Source organism: Anser anser, assembly GCF_964211835.1.
Source record: "Anser anser genome assembly, chromosome: 7".
NCBI classification, from domain to species: Eukaryota; Metazoa; Chordata; class Aves; order Anseriformes; family Anatidae; genus Anser; species Anser anser.
This window is the reverse complement of record NC_139727.1, coordinates 32601222-32615726: the sequence shown is the minus strand read 5'-3', so window position 1 is coordinate 32615726 and position 14505 is coordinate 32601222. Positions and strand designations below refer to the sequence as shown.

Below are 14505 nucleotides of genomic sequence, written 5' to 3'. Positions count from 1 at the left end.
GATGTGCAATTACCTCTTGAGCAATAATTCCAGCTTTCTCTTTGAAAAGGTTTTAAAAAGTTAAATTTCATTGTTTGATTACTTAGTGTGTGAGAGAATTGTATTCTGAAAGACTTCAAAGTAAGCATGTTAGTTGTCAATAAGCAGAGAAGCCGTGGAGATGTTTCCAAGTTGCCCAGAGAAGTTGTGGATGCCCCATCCCTGGAAGTGTGCAAGACCAGTCTGATGGGGCTTTGAGCAGCCTGGTCTGGTGGGAGGTGTCCCTGCCCATGGCAGGGGGGTTGGAATTGGATGTTCTTTAAGGTCTCTTCCAACCCAAACCATTCCATGATTCTATGATTCCATGATTCTATAGAATTGTTTAGTGTAGCTCTAAAGCCTTAGGCAGCAACAGGTTTGAAAGCAAGCTTCTCCATGATGTGTTATCTTCCATAATTTGGGGCTTTGATATGTTTCTTTTTATAGTTTATTATTGCTGCTACCATGTTAATGTATTAGAAATTTTGTGGGCTCCAATCTACAAAACTCTTACGACATATGGAACTTCTGTGATTACTGAGTTTTAATCTAATAATTATATACAATGCATAAGAGAGTTCATTTGCTCTGTACAGAGTTGCACTGGACAGACCTCTTTATAAAGGAAAATTATAACTGTCAATTAGTATAGTCTGATAAAGATAAAAATAGTCTGAGTGATGGTTGGAGATGTCAGTTGTATAGAAATGCTTTGAGGGACCAGCTGAAACTGCACCTTTTTATGAATTTGTGGTTTTGAGGGAAAGGGGTTATAAGTGAAGTTCATTTTCAAAGTGGAATAAAAATTATGACCTCAGACTAGGAAATTTTCAGAGCATTAACTACAGATCTCATCCAAGAGATCCTGACATTCGTCCCCTTCTCAACTTATTATGATTTAAGTTATGAAAATTAGCTAACAAATTTTTGTCTACTCAATCTCTCATTTTCTAGCCTGAAAGTTTCTTCCTTTATTAAATTTATTCATTTATTTATTTTAATTTAGGTAAACTACAGGCAGAGCATAGACAAGCTGAAGTACAGCTCTGTTGCCAGTACTCCACAAATTGCTCAAGCCAAAATAAATGCACAGCAGCTCAGTGATGTAAGTTCTGCCAACATTGGCCATGTTTTTTATTAGAATTATGAGATAACTTTATTTCACAGCATTTGTAGCACTTAAGTGTTTTTATTTTTGACAGACAACCAGCAGATTTACAAATAAAACAAGAATACAAAACGAGTGAAATTACTTCAAAAAATGTAACAAACAATACCACTAAATACAGTATTGTCTTCCATTTTTAACAATTGTGTTAGTGTGCTTTGTTAGTGATTTATCTTCTGTGCATTTTTTTAATCAGATATTTGCTGCTTACAAACAATCAATAATGACTCTATAGAATAACTGTTCTAATTGCTAGTACCCAGGTGAAAGTTATAATTAGCTTTTCACACCCAATATATTTGTCAGCTATGACTTTCACTATCATATGGCACCAATAACCTACAATTCAACAGCAGTCAATCAGTGTAACAGGCATATCATTTAGTGAGTTAAAAATAACTGAGATTGGTTTTGATTTTTTCAATTTATGACAGCTGAACTACCGAGCCCAGTATGAGAAGACAAAAACAAATTACACTCTACCTCAGGATGTACCTCAGCTAGTCAAGGCGAAAGCCAATGCTGAGTTATACAGTGAGGTAAGTCAAGTGTTGTGGAAATACTTGTATTCATGATGCCATTAAAAGGGAGAAATGAATGTACAGATGATGACACTGTTTCTGGAAGTGGTTAGCATTTACAGTCTGTTTTTACTAAACAGCATGAGATATAGGAACCAGAAGAGAGAGAGCATGCAATTTCAAATACATGGAAACTGACAGACATTTTTTCCAAGATTTTTTCCAATGATTTGAAATTGTTTAATAAATCAGTGGTCACTTCACAAAATTAGCAGCTTCTGTGGTGGTATTCATATGAAAAAAGACAATATTTATTTCATTTCTAATAACTCAAAGGAAGTTTTTGCAATGGAAATGAAGTCCATGCAATGAGTCACAGTGACTTCAGTGAACTTCAGTGAAGCCCACTGTTGCTACCGTTCTTCATTCATTACAATATATAGAGATTTACTTAGTGACCCGGATGTTAAAATAAAACACTTACAGGAAAGCCTTAACCTCTATTTAAGTTGTTAAGTAGTTATCAGACCTGTGTTGTAGATAATTTTGTGGGGAAAAAGCCCAACAGATGACTAAATACAAAAACAGAAAGAAAAAGAAGAAAACAACAACAAAAACCTCCAAATGTATTACTGGTGTGACTGTTATTTTTGAGCCAGCTTAATAATTTTTCATGGTTTTGAGTTGGCATTGCTGCAAGTTTTTCATGGCATATTCATACAATTTATTCTACGGCTAAGTTACATTTGAGTTGCATTTGTGTTGTGGAGAAACGCTCTTTTTGGCTATAATGTGGTGGGATGCATGCTCAGCATTAGATATTATCAAAAAAAAAAAAAAAAGCTACATCCAGAAATCAGAGGTTCATGGATGTAGGTGTATGCATGCAAGCATACTTGATCCTGATCTAATGGAATTTAAAGTGGAACCTTGAAAACGAGTTTAAACAACTAGTGCTTTAGCTTCCATTGACTTTCAGAAGTTAAACGTGATTTTCACATCATTAGCTCTAGTTTGGCAGTATGATGGGGGAAGAAAAATCCTGAAACGTGTAGTGTGATGTCTGAAACATGTAGTGTGAACAGCACCAGCTGTTCATCCCTAGAGATCAGCTGCTATTAATCTACAGTATTTGCATATTTAGACAAAACCATGGACACTTTTGGAAACCTTTCCCTCCTCCATGCCAAGAAAAAACAAGAGCTATGCATGCAAACCTGGTGCAAGTTCTGGGGTTTAAAATGACTCTAAACTGCAAGATTAAAACTCTTGATTCAATCCTAGCCAATTAATTAACACAGAATGATAACAAACTGTGATTTAATAATGTTCTAGTTCGTGGGCAGAGAGTATTTATACTTGTTTTTTGTTCTTAGTCATTCTCATGCTCATTTGAAGATCTTGTGTGTTACTAACATGTTGCTGTCTTTCCTTTCTCAGATTAAGTACAAAGAAGGCTGGGAGAAGAGTAAGGGCCAGGGCTTTGAAATGAAACTTGATTCTCTGCCTTTACTTGCTGCAAAAGCTTCAAGGGATCTTGCCAGTGATGTAGGTTACATTTAATTACCTAGGAATTATTCTTTACATAAGTTGCTGTAGCACAGGGAAATAAAGCTTAGCTCACTTCATCTGGGTGTTTAAGCCCTGCATTCGGCTGTCATGCATTCATCTTTCTTAAAGGCAGATGAACAGCTGGAAACTTTCTCAGACTCTGCTATGAAAATTCACTCTCTGAAATTATTATTTTTTTTAAATATGTGTATGGAAGGAAGCAAAGTTTGCAAAAGGACAATGGCTCAATCCTCTCATAGTAAAATTCAGTGTTTTGAATTATTTACAGCTTCAAAATTGCTGTTATCATCCACTGCAAAGGGACTGTGTGTTTCTTTAGTCTGTTTCTTTAACATAAACACATGCATAGTAAAAAATATATATCCAAACTAACTATTTTTAAACAACTTATCTCACAATTCTTAGCCTCTGGAGAGGTAGAAAAGGAAGAAACTTTGCCTGTAGTTGGAAAGTGTTCAGCAATGAAGATGATTCAGAAATCTCTTAAGAATGGAATAGAATACAAGAGTTTTCTTCTCACTCAGCTGCTCTCCCACTTCATTAAGAAAATCAAGTCTTGGATTTCTTGCTTGATTTTTACATGATTGGTTTTTTATCATTTGGTTGAAGACCCAGATAATTTAGCTATTCAGAAGACTTAAAGTCTGTAAGCACATACATCTCAGAGGAGCAAGCCTTAAAGAATAAGGTTAAAGACAACATAAGTAATACCAATCTTGTGCCTGTGGGAATTTCTGAGAAAGTCTGGGAAATGTGAAGTGATGAGATGCAAATCAGACTAAACTCTTCTAAATTTTGACCACCCAAATTGTCAGTGAAAAATATATTGCTTATCTCTGGGGTAAGTGAAAAATGTTCTTTGACTTAAAACTATTTTTTTCACAGATTAAGTATAAAGAAGAGTATGAAAAAACAAAAGGAAAAGCAATTGGAACCAAAGATTCAAGACTTTTGCACTCTCTGCAGGTGGCCAAGATGAGTAGTGAGGTAAATTATTTATTTCCCTTACTCAAAAGGTGTTTGTCGTAATTATGAATCTTTCAGCAACAAATACCTGACCTACCACTGCTACTGATGTTTAACTATAAGAAATGGAAGCCTTTGACAGAAACTGTTTTCCTTCCTCAGTCTGTTAATGTACAATGATTGCACAATATTTTTGTTCCCCTAGGGAATTTTGTGTTGATGATGTCCTAATTTCAGAGCAGGAAAATAACATCATCCTATTAAAACCTCAGTATAACCACTTCTACACGGAACTTTCAAGCAGATAATAATATATTGTAAACTAAGATGTACTGTAATAGAGAGGGTGTCTCTAGATACTGAAAAATTAATTCTGCCAGCTGTTTTATGGATTCCTCATAGGACCTGATTAATTTTTTTTTTTCCTAATCTGGAAACAAACAGGACTGGACATTTAAGATAGACTTGGATTTGCAATGCACTGATAGAGACAACTTATTTTCATTCTTTCTGTTTCTAGATTGCCTACAAAAAAGATTTTGAGGAGAGTAAGACCCATTTCCATCTGCCTATGGATATGGTAAACCTGAGGCATGCTAAAAAGGCCCAGGCACTTGCTAGTGACTTGGATTATAGGAAGAGACTCCATGAATACACAGTGGTTCCAGAAGATATGAAGACAAAATGGGCCAAGAAGGCCTATGGACTCCAGAGTGATGTAAGTTTATATGTACTCCGCTTATGTATTACAAGCAATATGGATGTTTATAAACTTTTTTTCAGAATTTGACATTCTTATTTCACGTGGACACTCCTTGATTTGCACTATGACTTTTTAAAATGTCTTCAAAATGTTTTTTGAAACTGGCAAGTGTGCACATGTTCACATGCAAATATTGTATCTGTGTCCCCCATGCTAATAAATGTCCTTTTCCCTCAACAGCTTCAATATAGGTCAGACTTGATGTGGATGAAAGGAGTTGGGTGTATTACAGAAGGAAGTCTTAATATACAACATGCCAAAAATGTAGGAGATTTGGTCAGTGAGGTAAGCGGAGTGCTCAGCCTTCTGTCTGTTGTTTGTTTAGAGGCTTATGCATGCTTATTCCACTGCATCATGTGAAATAGATAAGGAACTCCTATATCAAAAGGACATAATTTAGATATTCTATAGTTTAGGAGATCCTGGAATCAAGGTTAAAAAACAATTTTCCCATTTTATGATTATTGATTTCTGTCGAGATTGTGAGGCAAAAGTCCCCATAATTGTGCTTTCATCTCTTTTCATTCACGTACCCATTTTGCAGAGCAGCATGGAAAGGAATCAGAATTTCCTACGTGATGTGCTACATTTAGTGTGTAGAATTCTAAGGAATGGTGCTGAAAAATTAGATATTTGACAGCCATGTTTGAAAATTTTCTTGCTCTTCAGCAAATAAGGGCTGTGACTTTAGTGGCAGTTTCAACCTGTGCTACTTTTCATCACTTTCCCTTGACTAATTCATGGTTCCACACTGCCATTAACCTTATGGAAGTACACTTCCTCAGCTGCTTAGCTATGGTTGAGTTGTTTCACTAGTGCTGGGGAAACCAGAGGATAGAAGAACAAATAAATTAGGGGAAGTTTGACAAGAAGGTTAAAATCCCACTTAGTGCTGGAGGAAGGAACGGAAGCCAGTTAGCTACTGGAGATCACACTCTCTGATACCTTGGGTCTCTGACATCCTCTCGCTGCTACTGTAAAGGGGAAAAAAAAATACATCTTAGAAACAAAAGAAGAGCAGCAACTCTCAGATCCAGTGTCTTGCTAGAGATAGACTGACATCTGCTGCTGTGGTGTGCTGTAGTAATAATCACTTCCACAAATACTTAATCCATAATGATCTGCTTTTTCACTTCAGTGCTGTATAAGGCCAAGAGATGGCTGACAGTCATTTAAACTGGAGACTGGTGGATATTTTTTAGAGATCTCTTACCTGGCATTTTGTCACTTCTTTGCAGAATGTCACTACATTGTGTTCCATGATATGTGACAAAACATGCCGGTTTTAATCTGCCTCCTTCCCTTCCAGGTTCCTAAAACAAAGTGATGAGCACCTCTTTGAAGTTCTGCATGCTTTTTTAACTTCTGTTTTGTGTTCCCCTAGAAAAGTCATAGCATAAACTGATCTGTTCACCCATCAGTTCAAACAGAAGGATTTCTCTCCTGAAATGCCAGATATTGAAAAAATGCAATTAAACCTCTCCTAGGTGGAAAGCCCCACCTCCTTGTGGAATTGTTAGAATAGGAATTTGACTAAAGTATGCAAGAAGTGTTTGCCTGGTCTCCGCTCTTATTCTGTGGTCTTGAAATGAGGTACTGAATTACCTTGCGCTGTCTCAAAGACAGATAGAAGTGCTTAGCTTGCTCTGAAATGAGTGATGCAGAAGACTTGGGCAGAGGCATGGATACAAAACAGGCCTGATCCAAGGGCTGATGAAATCAGTGGAAGTTTTCCTCTTTCTTTAGTGTGTCTCAGATGTAAAATAAAATAAAATGGAATAAAAGTAAGAGAAGTCTTATTTAGCAAGCTAGAAATATTAGTCTGTATGCAAATTTGTCTATGCAAGTAGATTTCATTTAAGTGCTGGTACCAGAGGATGAATGGAGCAGGATGTTTCTTTAGGATGTTTCTTTCCATATCCAAGACTTGAGCCTTGTGTTGGACTCTCATGGGTGTTACTCTCAGCTGATGGTGGGGAAGATTTTGAGTTACAATTAATTTCAAGACACTGAAATTTCCCGTTCTAATTTAACTGATAAATTACAAATGCCTTGACAACTGAAAAATAGCTCGTATGTTCTGTGATTTGAACACCACATGCCTATGTTTGAGAAGTCTCATGTAAGAAAATGAGCTAGTAATATTGACTGCGTAGCTCACAGGCTCTCATGGGCCCTCACTTAAGACAGCCAGTTTGTAAAGAGCACTTTTCAGTCTGATTGCAGCCAAGATCTTGTAAGATACGTGGCTAGTACCTCTGCCACCAAAGATTATCTCAGCTTGCAGTGTCAGCAGCAGTGTATTAGGCATGCTCTCACACTAACCTCCTTGCCACTGTGGTCCTCTCAGCAGGAGACAGTAGCAGAATATATTATTTGGAAGCTTTTTTTTTTTTCTGATACTTATGCTAAAACTGCCTTGGGAATTTGCAGCAGACTTCTGGTTCTATTGGTCATATGCTTTTTGAAAGCACTGAATCTTTGGGAAGATAAATATTATAGCAACTTTTGTGTAACCTGCTTTAATTTGATCTAGAAAAAATACAGACAGAAGGTTGATGCTCTGAAGTTCACCAGTGTGGCGGACAGTTCTCAGATCAAACATGCCAAGAAAAGCCAGGAACTGCAAAGTGATGTAAGTCCTTGACCATAATTTTCTCTTTGCAAGTAGTTTTCTCATGATGTGGTCATTCCTGGGGTTTATACACTGAGGGTGGGGAGAGGAGAGGAAGAAGGGCTCGTCATGAAAGCTTTCAACCTCTGGTAGTTATTGAGATTTATTTCTAAATGTTTTATTTGTTGATTACATGAATTCTCTCATTGAATTTTCTGAACTAGAACAACAGTTGCCCCCCAAAAAACAATGGGAACAGAAATTTGCAAGCCAGGCTTCTCATAAATGATGTCAGTGGCCAGAGAAAGAGGCGATGCCTCTACAAGACAGCCTTGGCAACAAACTTGTGAGTGGTGCAGGCAGGATTCAAGTATGGCTGAAACGTGTTCATGAGAGGTTGCCTGAATATTCCTGGGACATTAATGTCATCTGCACAAAAATTGGCTATCCATGAGGAAGTAAAAGGCAGGAAGTATTCCCAGCTGATCCTCAGGCAGTGTTTCAAAACAACGTAGTAGCAGACGGCAACTCTCTTAAGTTTCCAAAAGAAGGGGAACCTGGTGTTAAAATTACTGACTAATATTGTAACAGAAGTGACTTTCCAAGCTGTGTTTTTTTTTTTTATTTATTTTTTATTATTTTTGGTGTGGGGGTTGCATTTTAATGTGCTGTTCCTTGAACTGAAGTACAGTCAGCTCCATCTACAGTCAGAACTGAAGATACAGGTGTTACATGAACAAAGCATTATTGCCTCATGATTGTTTTTTTTTCTGGCAACTACCTTGTTTCCTTTTTTTGTTCCTTTGCATCAAGAAAAACGTGGCACTTACTTGGATGAGTGCTGTGTGTCTCAAAGATAACACCAATGTGAATCAGAGGAGAGCGCTAGTCTCTTGACTGCTATTATTTATCTTCTATGTACTGGATAATTCTACATTTCTGAATGTGTTGAAGCTCGAATAGTGATGCTGAATTTAGGGCTTTATACTAGGACAATCTATTTTTTTTCCTGTGAGATATAAGAAATATAATGCTTCATGAAATGGTACATCTTTTCATAGCTTTTCAATAGCTCTGCCAACAGTTTTATGGGGTTCTGAAACAGAGTAGCTAACTTCTCTGTTGAAGTTGCTCTGGGATATAAAATAGAGATGTTTGCTACTTGGATCATAAAAGGGACCTTTATATTTTTATTTAAATGCTGGAGTATTATGTCACCAATTATATTTAGGTCACACGTTTTCTCTACAGATTGAACTGCTTAGTGTTCTTCATTTTGTGACCAAAATTCACTGTTTTTATGTCCTATTAAACTCTTTCATTCCACCTAGAAAGTAGTTGCAGTTTAATATTGGATGAAATATATTCTTGCAGACATTTTGTATGGGCTGTGAATTAATGTCAGCTTTATAGCCAGTTAAGTAACTAACTTTAGGAAGAAGAATTAAAGTATCCTGATATGCGTGTTATTTCTTCACTGCTTCCTTGAAATTTAACCATGAGTAATTAGGCCAACTTGGCTCTGTGGGTTAGCTTTTAAATTCAGACTTGACAAAAAAAAAAAAAAAAGTCATGAAGCTGAAGACTAACTCACCAAATAAATTAACCTTAACAAATTCTTGAATATTTGGAGTGTTTCAATCGATATTTCTTCAAAATTAAACATGGCCTGTTGTTTGTTAACCACACTTGCTTTCTGGACAGGTTGCCTACAGGTCAGGAAAAGAGCAGTTTCTTCATCAGTACACCATCACAAAAGATGAGCCTTTCTTCATACTCGCCAAAGCAAATGCTGCCAATATCAGTGAGGTATGATCAGGATCAGATCCTTACACATATAGTTGATGGTCATGGAGTGTATGATAGTCTGATACTACTTGAGAACTTCCTCTCTAACTATAAAATGAATAGAATATTATTGATAGTAATAAAAACACTATTATTGTCATCTCTTCAGAAACTGTACAGAAGTAGCTGGGAGCAGCAGAAGAAAAAAGGATTTGTGCTTCGTCTGGATGCTTTGTCATTCTTGACAGCTAAAGCAAAGAGGGATCTGGCAAGTGATGTGAGTATGGACTCCATCAGGGTTCTTTATCCGTAGGACAGCTGAAGGTCCAGGCTGCTACCAGAGTGTTAGGGATGTGTCACATCTGTCCCAGTGCCCTGAGCCACCCTCCTTAATTCATGCTGAAGAGCAATGGAGGAGTTGTCTGGGTGAATGGTATTCCATAATAATTCAGAAGGCTTGCTCTGAGCAATTCAGAGTTATTCCCTACATGCTGACTATGTTTTCCTATTCTCATTTTGACCAGAGGGTGAATTTCAGAACTCAGAGTGGGGTTCTCATGTGAAACATAGTGACTTAATACACCTATGGGTGGCCAGAAAATCCCTGAAAGATTCTTTGGACATCAGTGCTTATAGAATATTGTTTTTTTCTAAAGATAACCAAAAAGAAAATATTTCTTAGAGCTTTTTGAGAGCATATTACTATTGAGATAGGGTTTATTCTTGGTAGGCGCTAATTTCTAAGGCATTCCAGTTCTTTTTTTTTTTTTTTTTGGCAAATGGGCTCCTTGTATTGGGGACCCAACACTGATACACCATTGCTTTAGTAGTAGCAAAGGTGTCAGTTTCACAGCTTAGATCATTTACTCATGGTCTGTTTCCTTCTTCACAGATTAAATATAAGGAAGATTATGAGAAAATGAAGGGTAAGCTGATTGGAGTAAAAGCTGCAGAGGAAGATTCAAAAATGGCTCATTCCCTTCAAATGTCAAAGTTGCAGAGTGATCTGGAGTACAAGAGGGCATTTGAGGACACGAAGAATAAGTTCCACGTCTCTATGGATATGGTTAACCTTGTCCATGCCAAAAAGGCTCAGAATTTGGCTACAGACAAAGGATATAAGACAGCCCTCCATCACTACACTGCCTTGCCTACTGACATGAAAGTGGCGTGGGCCAAGTGGGCCTATGGATTGCAAAGTGATGTAAGTCCAGAACTTATTGTATTTCAACACTTTCATGCAACCCCTTCAGATACTTAGGGCTGAGTTTCTTTGAATGTTTATGCTTTTTAATGCCATGACATATTTATGCACTTAGTTTTTCAACCATTAAATAGCTAATATTAAAAGATCAATTAGCAACTACTTCTTTGCTCAAGAGACATATTTAAGGTGTTCAGTGTTTTTGAGAGGAATTATGATCCTATTTATGATCATGGCTTCTTCAGAGCCTATATTAATAAAACCCTACTAATTGCATATGATGTACATTTGTTTATTTATTTTACCTAATGTATAGGGAGGTTAAATAATTTATGTAAAATGCTGATAAAATTCCACATGGAGCCCATGTACTGAGCTGTAACCATCAGATACACTGTCTGACACTGTGTGGTTAATCTAAGTCAGTCTGCCATCCTGAGGTTTTAACTCAGAACTTGTAAAGAAAACTAAGATGGATATGTGTACAGGTCTTGTCGAGGTGCAGGTGCTGAAATGCTTCTGGCTTCTTTGAGAAACCCATCTGTTGAGCTTGTATAAACTTTTGGAATTTAGTAGGCTGTTGGCAGAAGAGATTTAGTGAGGAAACAGAAGCACATCTGTACCCTTGCTCCTTAAAGACACATGGAAAACAAACAAACGACAAAATGCTTTCCCTCCAGTACAGCAACATGTTAGAGGTTAGGAAATGCTAATTATCATTTTCATATCATTGCAAATGATTAATAATCTTATAAACAGCGCACATCAGATGCTATGTAGAGTGGAACTGTTTTTTTTAGCTAAATTAGAGTAAAAATTACAAATGACAGTAAGGTGTAGGCCACTTCTACAAATTGCCTTGCAAAGTATATTGCACAAGTGCTGGTGAGTCCTGATACTGTTATCTCATTCTGTAATTTATTTTGCTTTCCTTGCAACTGCTCAATAGCAAATAAAAAACAAGCAGGAACTAATTTGACTTGGCTGTTGTTCCTGAGATTTCTGAATCCTTTAATGCCATTTTAAGTGTATGAACACCAACAATAAGATGATTTTTTTTCTTTGTCAGAACCGATACAGAGCAGATTTGAACTGGATGAAAGGAGCTGGATGGATAGCCACTGGGTCATTAAATGTGGAGCAGGCTAAGAAGGCAGGAGAACTCATTAGTGAGGTGAGATTTCATGACAGCATGCAACAGAATTTGCTGCATAATGTGTGCAAAATGTCTGTATAAAATTAAAATAATTTCCACTCAAAGGGGAAAGAAAAAGGCATACCACATGAAAGCCCTCAAAACCAGGGATAGGACTGGTAATTAGAGGGAAACCAGATACCAAACACACACCAGTAGGAGTCCATATAGCCTTTGCAAAAACAAAGTAGGTGACAAATGATATTATGAATAATAATGGCAATCAAACAGTGCTCAATTGCTACCCACTAGCCTACCTTTTTAATGAAGCAAAACAGGAGAGATGATGAAAAGATGCAGTCATTGGACCAAGAACCTTCTTTTGTAACAGATACACATTCCTTCTTGCTCCTTTTCCAAATATATTCACATTAGCTATTGAAATTCACATAGATATCTCTGTATGCAGCTACATATATATGTCTGAGTAGTTTTCATCCTTATTTCTCTCAGTAGCCAATGCTACTTACAGCAAAGGCAAACTCTAGAAACATTTGTGCCAGTCACATGAGGCCTTCAAAGGAGGTACTGGTGGAAGTGGTTAAAAGGTTCATCGTATTCTGTCTCTGTTATTTCAGAAGGAGTCCTATTGGCCAAATCTGCTGCACTAGGAGACTGAATTTTGTGATTTTTTTTTTTTTTTTAAGATAACCACTGGTGATACAGGAATCATCTGTCCATTTGCTCAATGAGAATAACAGTATAACCACTGGTGTAGTGTCATGGTTATTCTTTCACATTTGCCTTATTCCTAACACTACTTTTTTCTTCCTATACAATTAACTACAATGAAGAAGGATGTTTTTTCTTACACACAACAAACTAGATCCTCAGCTGGTATAAAGCAAGGTAGCTTCATAAAAGCTAGTACAGAAATGGCAGCTGGGATAATAACTGTAAATCTATATAAGTATGCCATTTTGATGTACAGTAGTGGCAAGTTAGCCATGTAGAAATTTGACCTGGTAGGTTGTTTATGCCAGTCTTTTTTGTGAGTACTAAATTTTAGATGGCTATGAGCCTCCTCCCTTTTTACATACAAACCACGAATTACTTGTATTACTGCTAAAAAGCAATATTATTTCTCAGAATTTTTGTAGAGATGTTCTGGTCAACTCATATTTGTCTCTACAACTGAACAGAACACTGTCCCCACTCTTGTCCCCATTTAAACTCAGTAAGATTGTTCATTATTGAGGATTTTCTCTCTGAAACCAAAACATTGCTTATAAGCTTGTGATATCTTAAAAGATTTAATGTGTCTTACATAGTCGTTTAGAGTCTCCAAAGAATCAAGATGTTGTCTGAAGCTTCTGCAGATCATAGCTCAAATTAAAGGAGGATGATATGCCTTTAAACTTGAACACTGAGATATAAAGTTTCCAAAAGAGCCATGAATATGTTTATTGACTTGGGAGTTCATCACAGGCATCAGGAAAATTTAGTATGTGCTATTTGGAGAAGAAATAAGAGTTATGATGGGTATAGGACAACTCATGCAGGAAGGGAAGATTTTAGAAACGGGACAATGTGGAAAAAGTGTCAGTTTCCCATCAAAGTCTTCATTTTAATTATGTACATATATAACAAGTTTTCTGAGAAGCTTCTATGGGTCCTTCCAAACCAGCTGAATTAATATCACATACCATAACAAATAGACACAGTGTTAATGACTGCACATATTTGCTATATGTAAGTTAGGAGGAAACCTGAGTCTTGAAACAGTAAGTTTCTGCTGCCATTATTAACACACCGCAATTGTATACCATTTCTTACTTAAAGGAACAATAAATAAAAAAAAAATCAGTCATACTGTATTTGAAACCATCTGAAAAAAATTTTAAAATCCTGAGTCCTGGAGTATTTTAGTAGGCAGAACCTGATTTTGAAATATTTTCTTTATATTTACGGAGAAATACTTTAATATTAATTGGCAAAAGGTTATCGTTAAATCGAAACAAATATTAATCTCAAAGTACCTAGGACATAAAGATGAGGAAAGAGGAATAATAATTATGTTCACAAATTCACTCTAATCTTCAGCAACCTATGATTTTTCTCTTTCAAATAGCATGAAAGAGCAGCACAAAATTCACAGCTTTGATCTTTTTTCTGCTCAACAGAAGAAGTACCGTCAGCATCCATATGCTTTGAAGTTTACCAGTATTAAAGACACTCCTGAGATGATCCAGGCTAGAATTAGTTATAACCAGGCTGTGGATGTAAGTTATAATGTATATACATTATGATTATAAGAGTGGTATCCTCTTTGAACGACCTGATTGAAGCACTGGCTTTCTCTCTCTTTCTTTCTCTGAGATTATCCTTGGGAACCATGAAACTTCTGTGTTCTGGTGTGGCGCATCTCACAAAGAGCATGTTTCTAACTTGGAATGGGAAGTCGTAGCAATCCCACTGAAGTGAATGGGAATTTCGTGTAAAAATGGCTTTCAGTCCGTAAAATTTAAGAGTAAAACTGACCTTTGACCTTTAGAGGCTGTTGGCCTTTTGAGATTCACTGAGGAAGAACATATATGGGGTTCTTTCGCCTTTTCAAACAGATCTTTCAAATTTCAATTTCCATATATTCTTTGGAAAGAAAATGTGAGGCAGCATGACAAGGAAGAAAAAATAAATTATTTCAAGCTGTCATCCTCCTGAGAGAGAAATCCAGAAGGGGAAACCTTAAAGGGAAG

At 36.7% G+C, this 14505-nt stretch overlaps 1 protein-coding gene across 1 annotated transcript in view; it reads left to right on the top strand.

Moving 5' to 3' along the window:
• Nucleotides 1-14505, top strand: part of NRAP (nebulin related anchoring protein) — a 56357-nt gene that overhangs the window by 23458 nt on the left and 18394 nt on the right. The window contains exons 16-27 of the mRNA XM_083844215.1: nucleotides 1025-1123; nucleotides 1621-1725; nucleotides 3148-3255; nucleotides 4165-4266; nucleotides 4766-4963; nucleotides 5189-5293; nucleotides 7545-7643; nucleotides 9327-9431; nucleotides 9580-9687; nucleotides 10303-10614; nucleotides 11684-11788; nucleotides 13933-14031. Of these exons, the coding sequence (XP_083700341.1) occupies nucleotides 1025-1123; nucleotides 1621-1725; nucleotides 3148-3255; nucleotides 4165-4266; nucleotides 4766-4963; nucleotides 5189-5293; nucleotides 7545-7643; nucleotides 9327-9431; nucleotides 9580-9687; nucleotides 10303-10614; nucleotides 11684-11788; nucleotides 13933-14031 (1545 nt within the window). The remainder of the gene's footprint in view (nucleotides 1-1024; nucleotides 1124-1620; nucleotides 1726-3147; nucleotides 3256-4164; nucleotides 4267-4765; nucleotides 4964-5188; nucleotides 5294-7544; nucleotides 7644-9326; nucleotides 9432-9579; nucleotides 9688-10302; nucleotides 10615-11683; nucleotides 11789-13932; nucleotides 14032-14505) is intronic.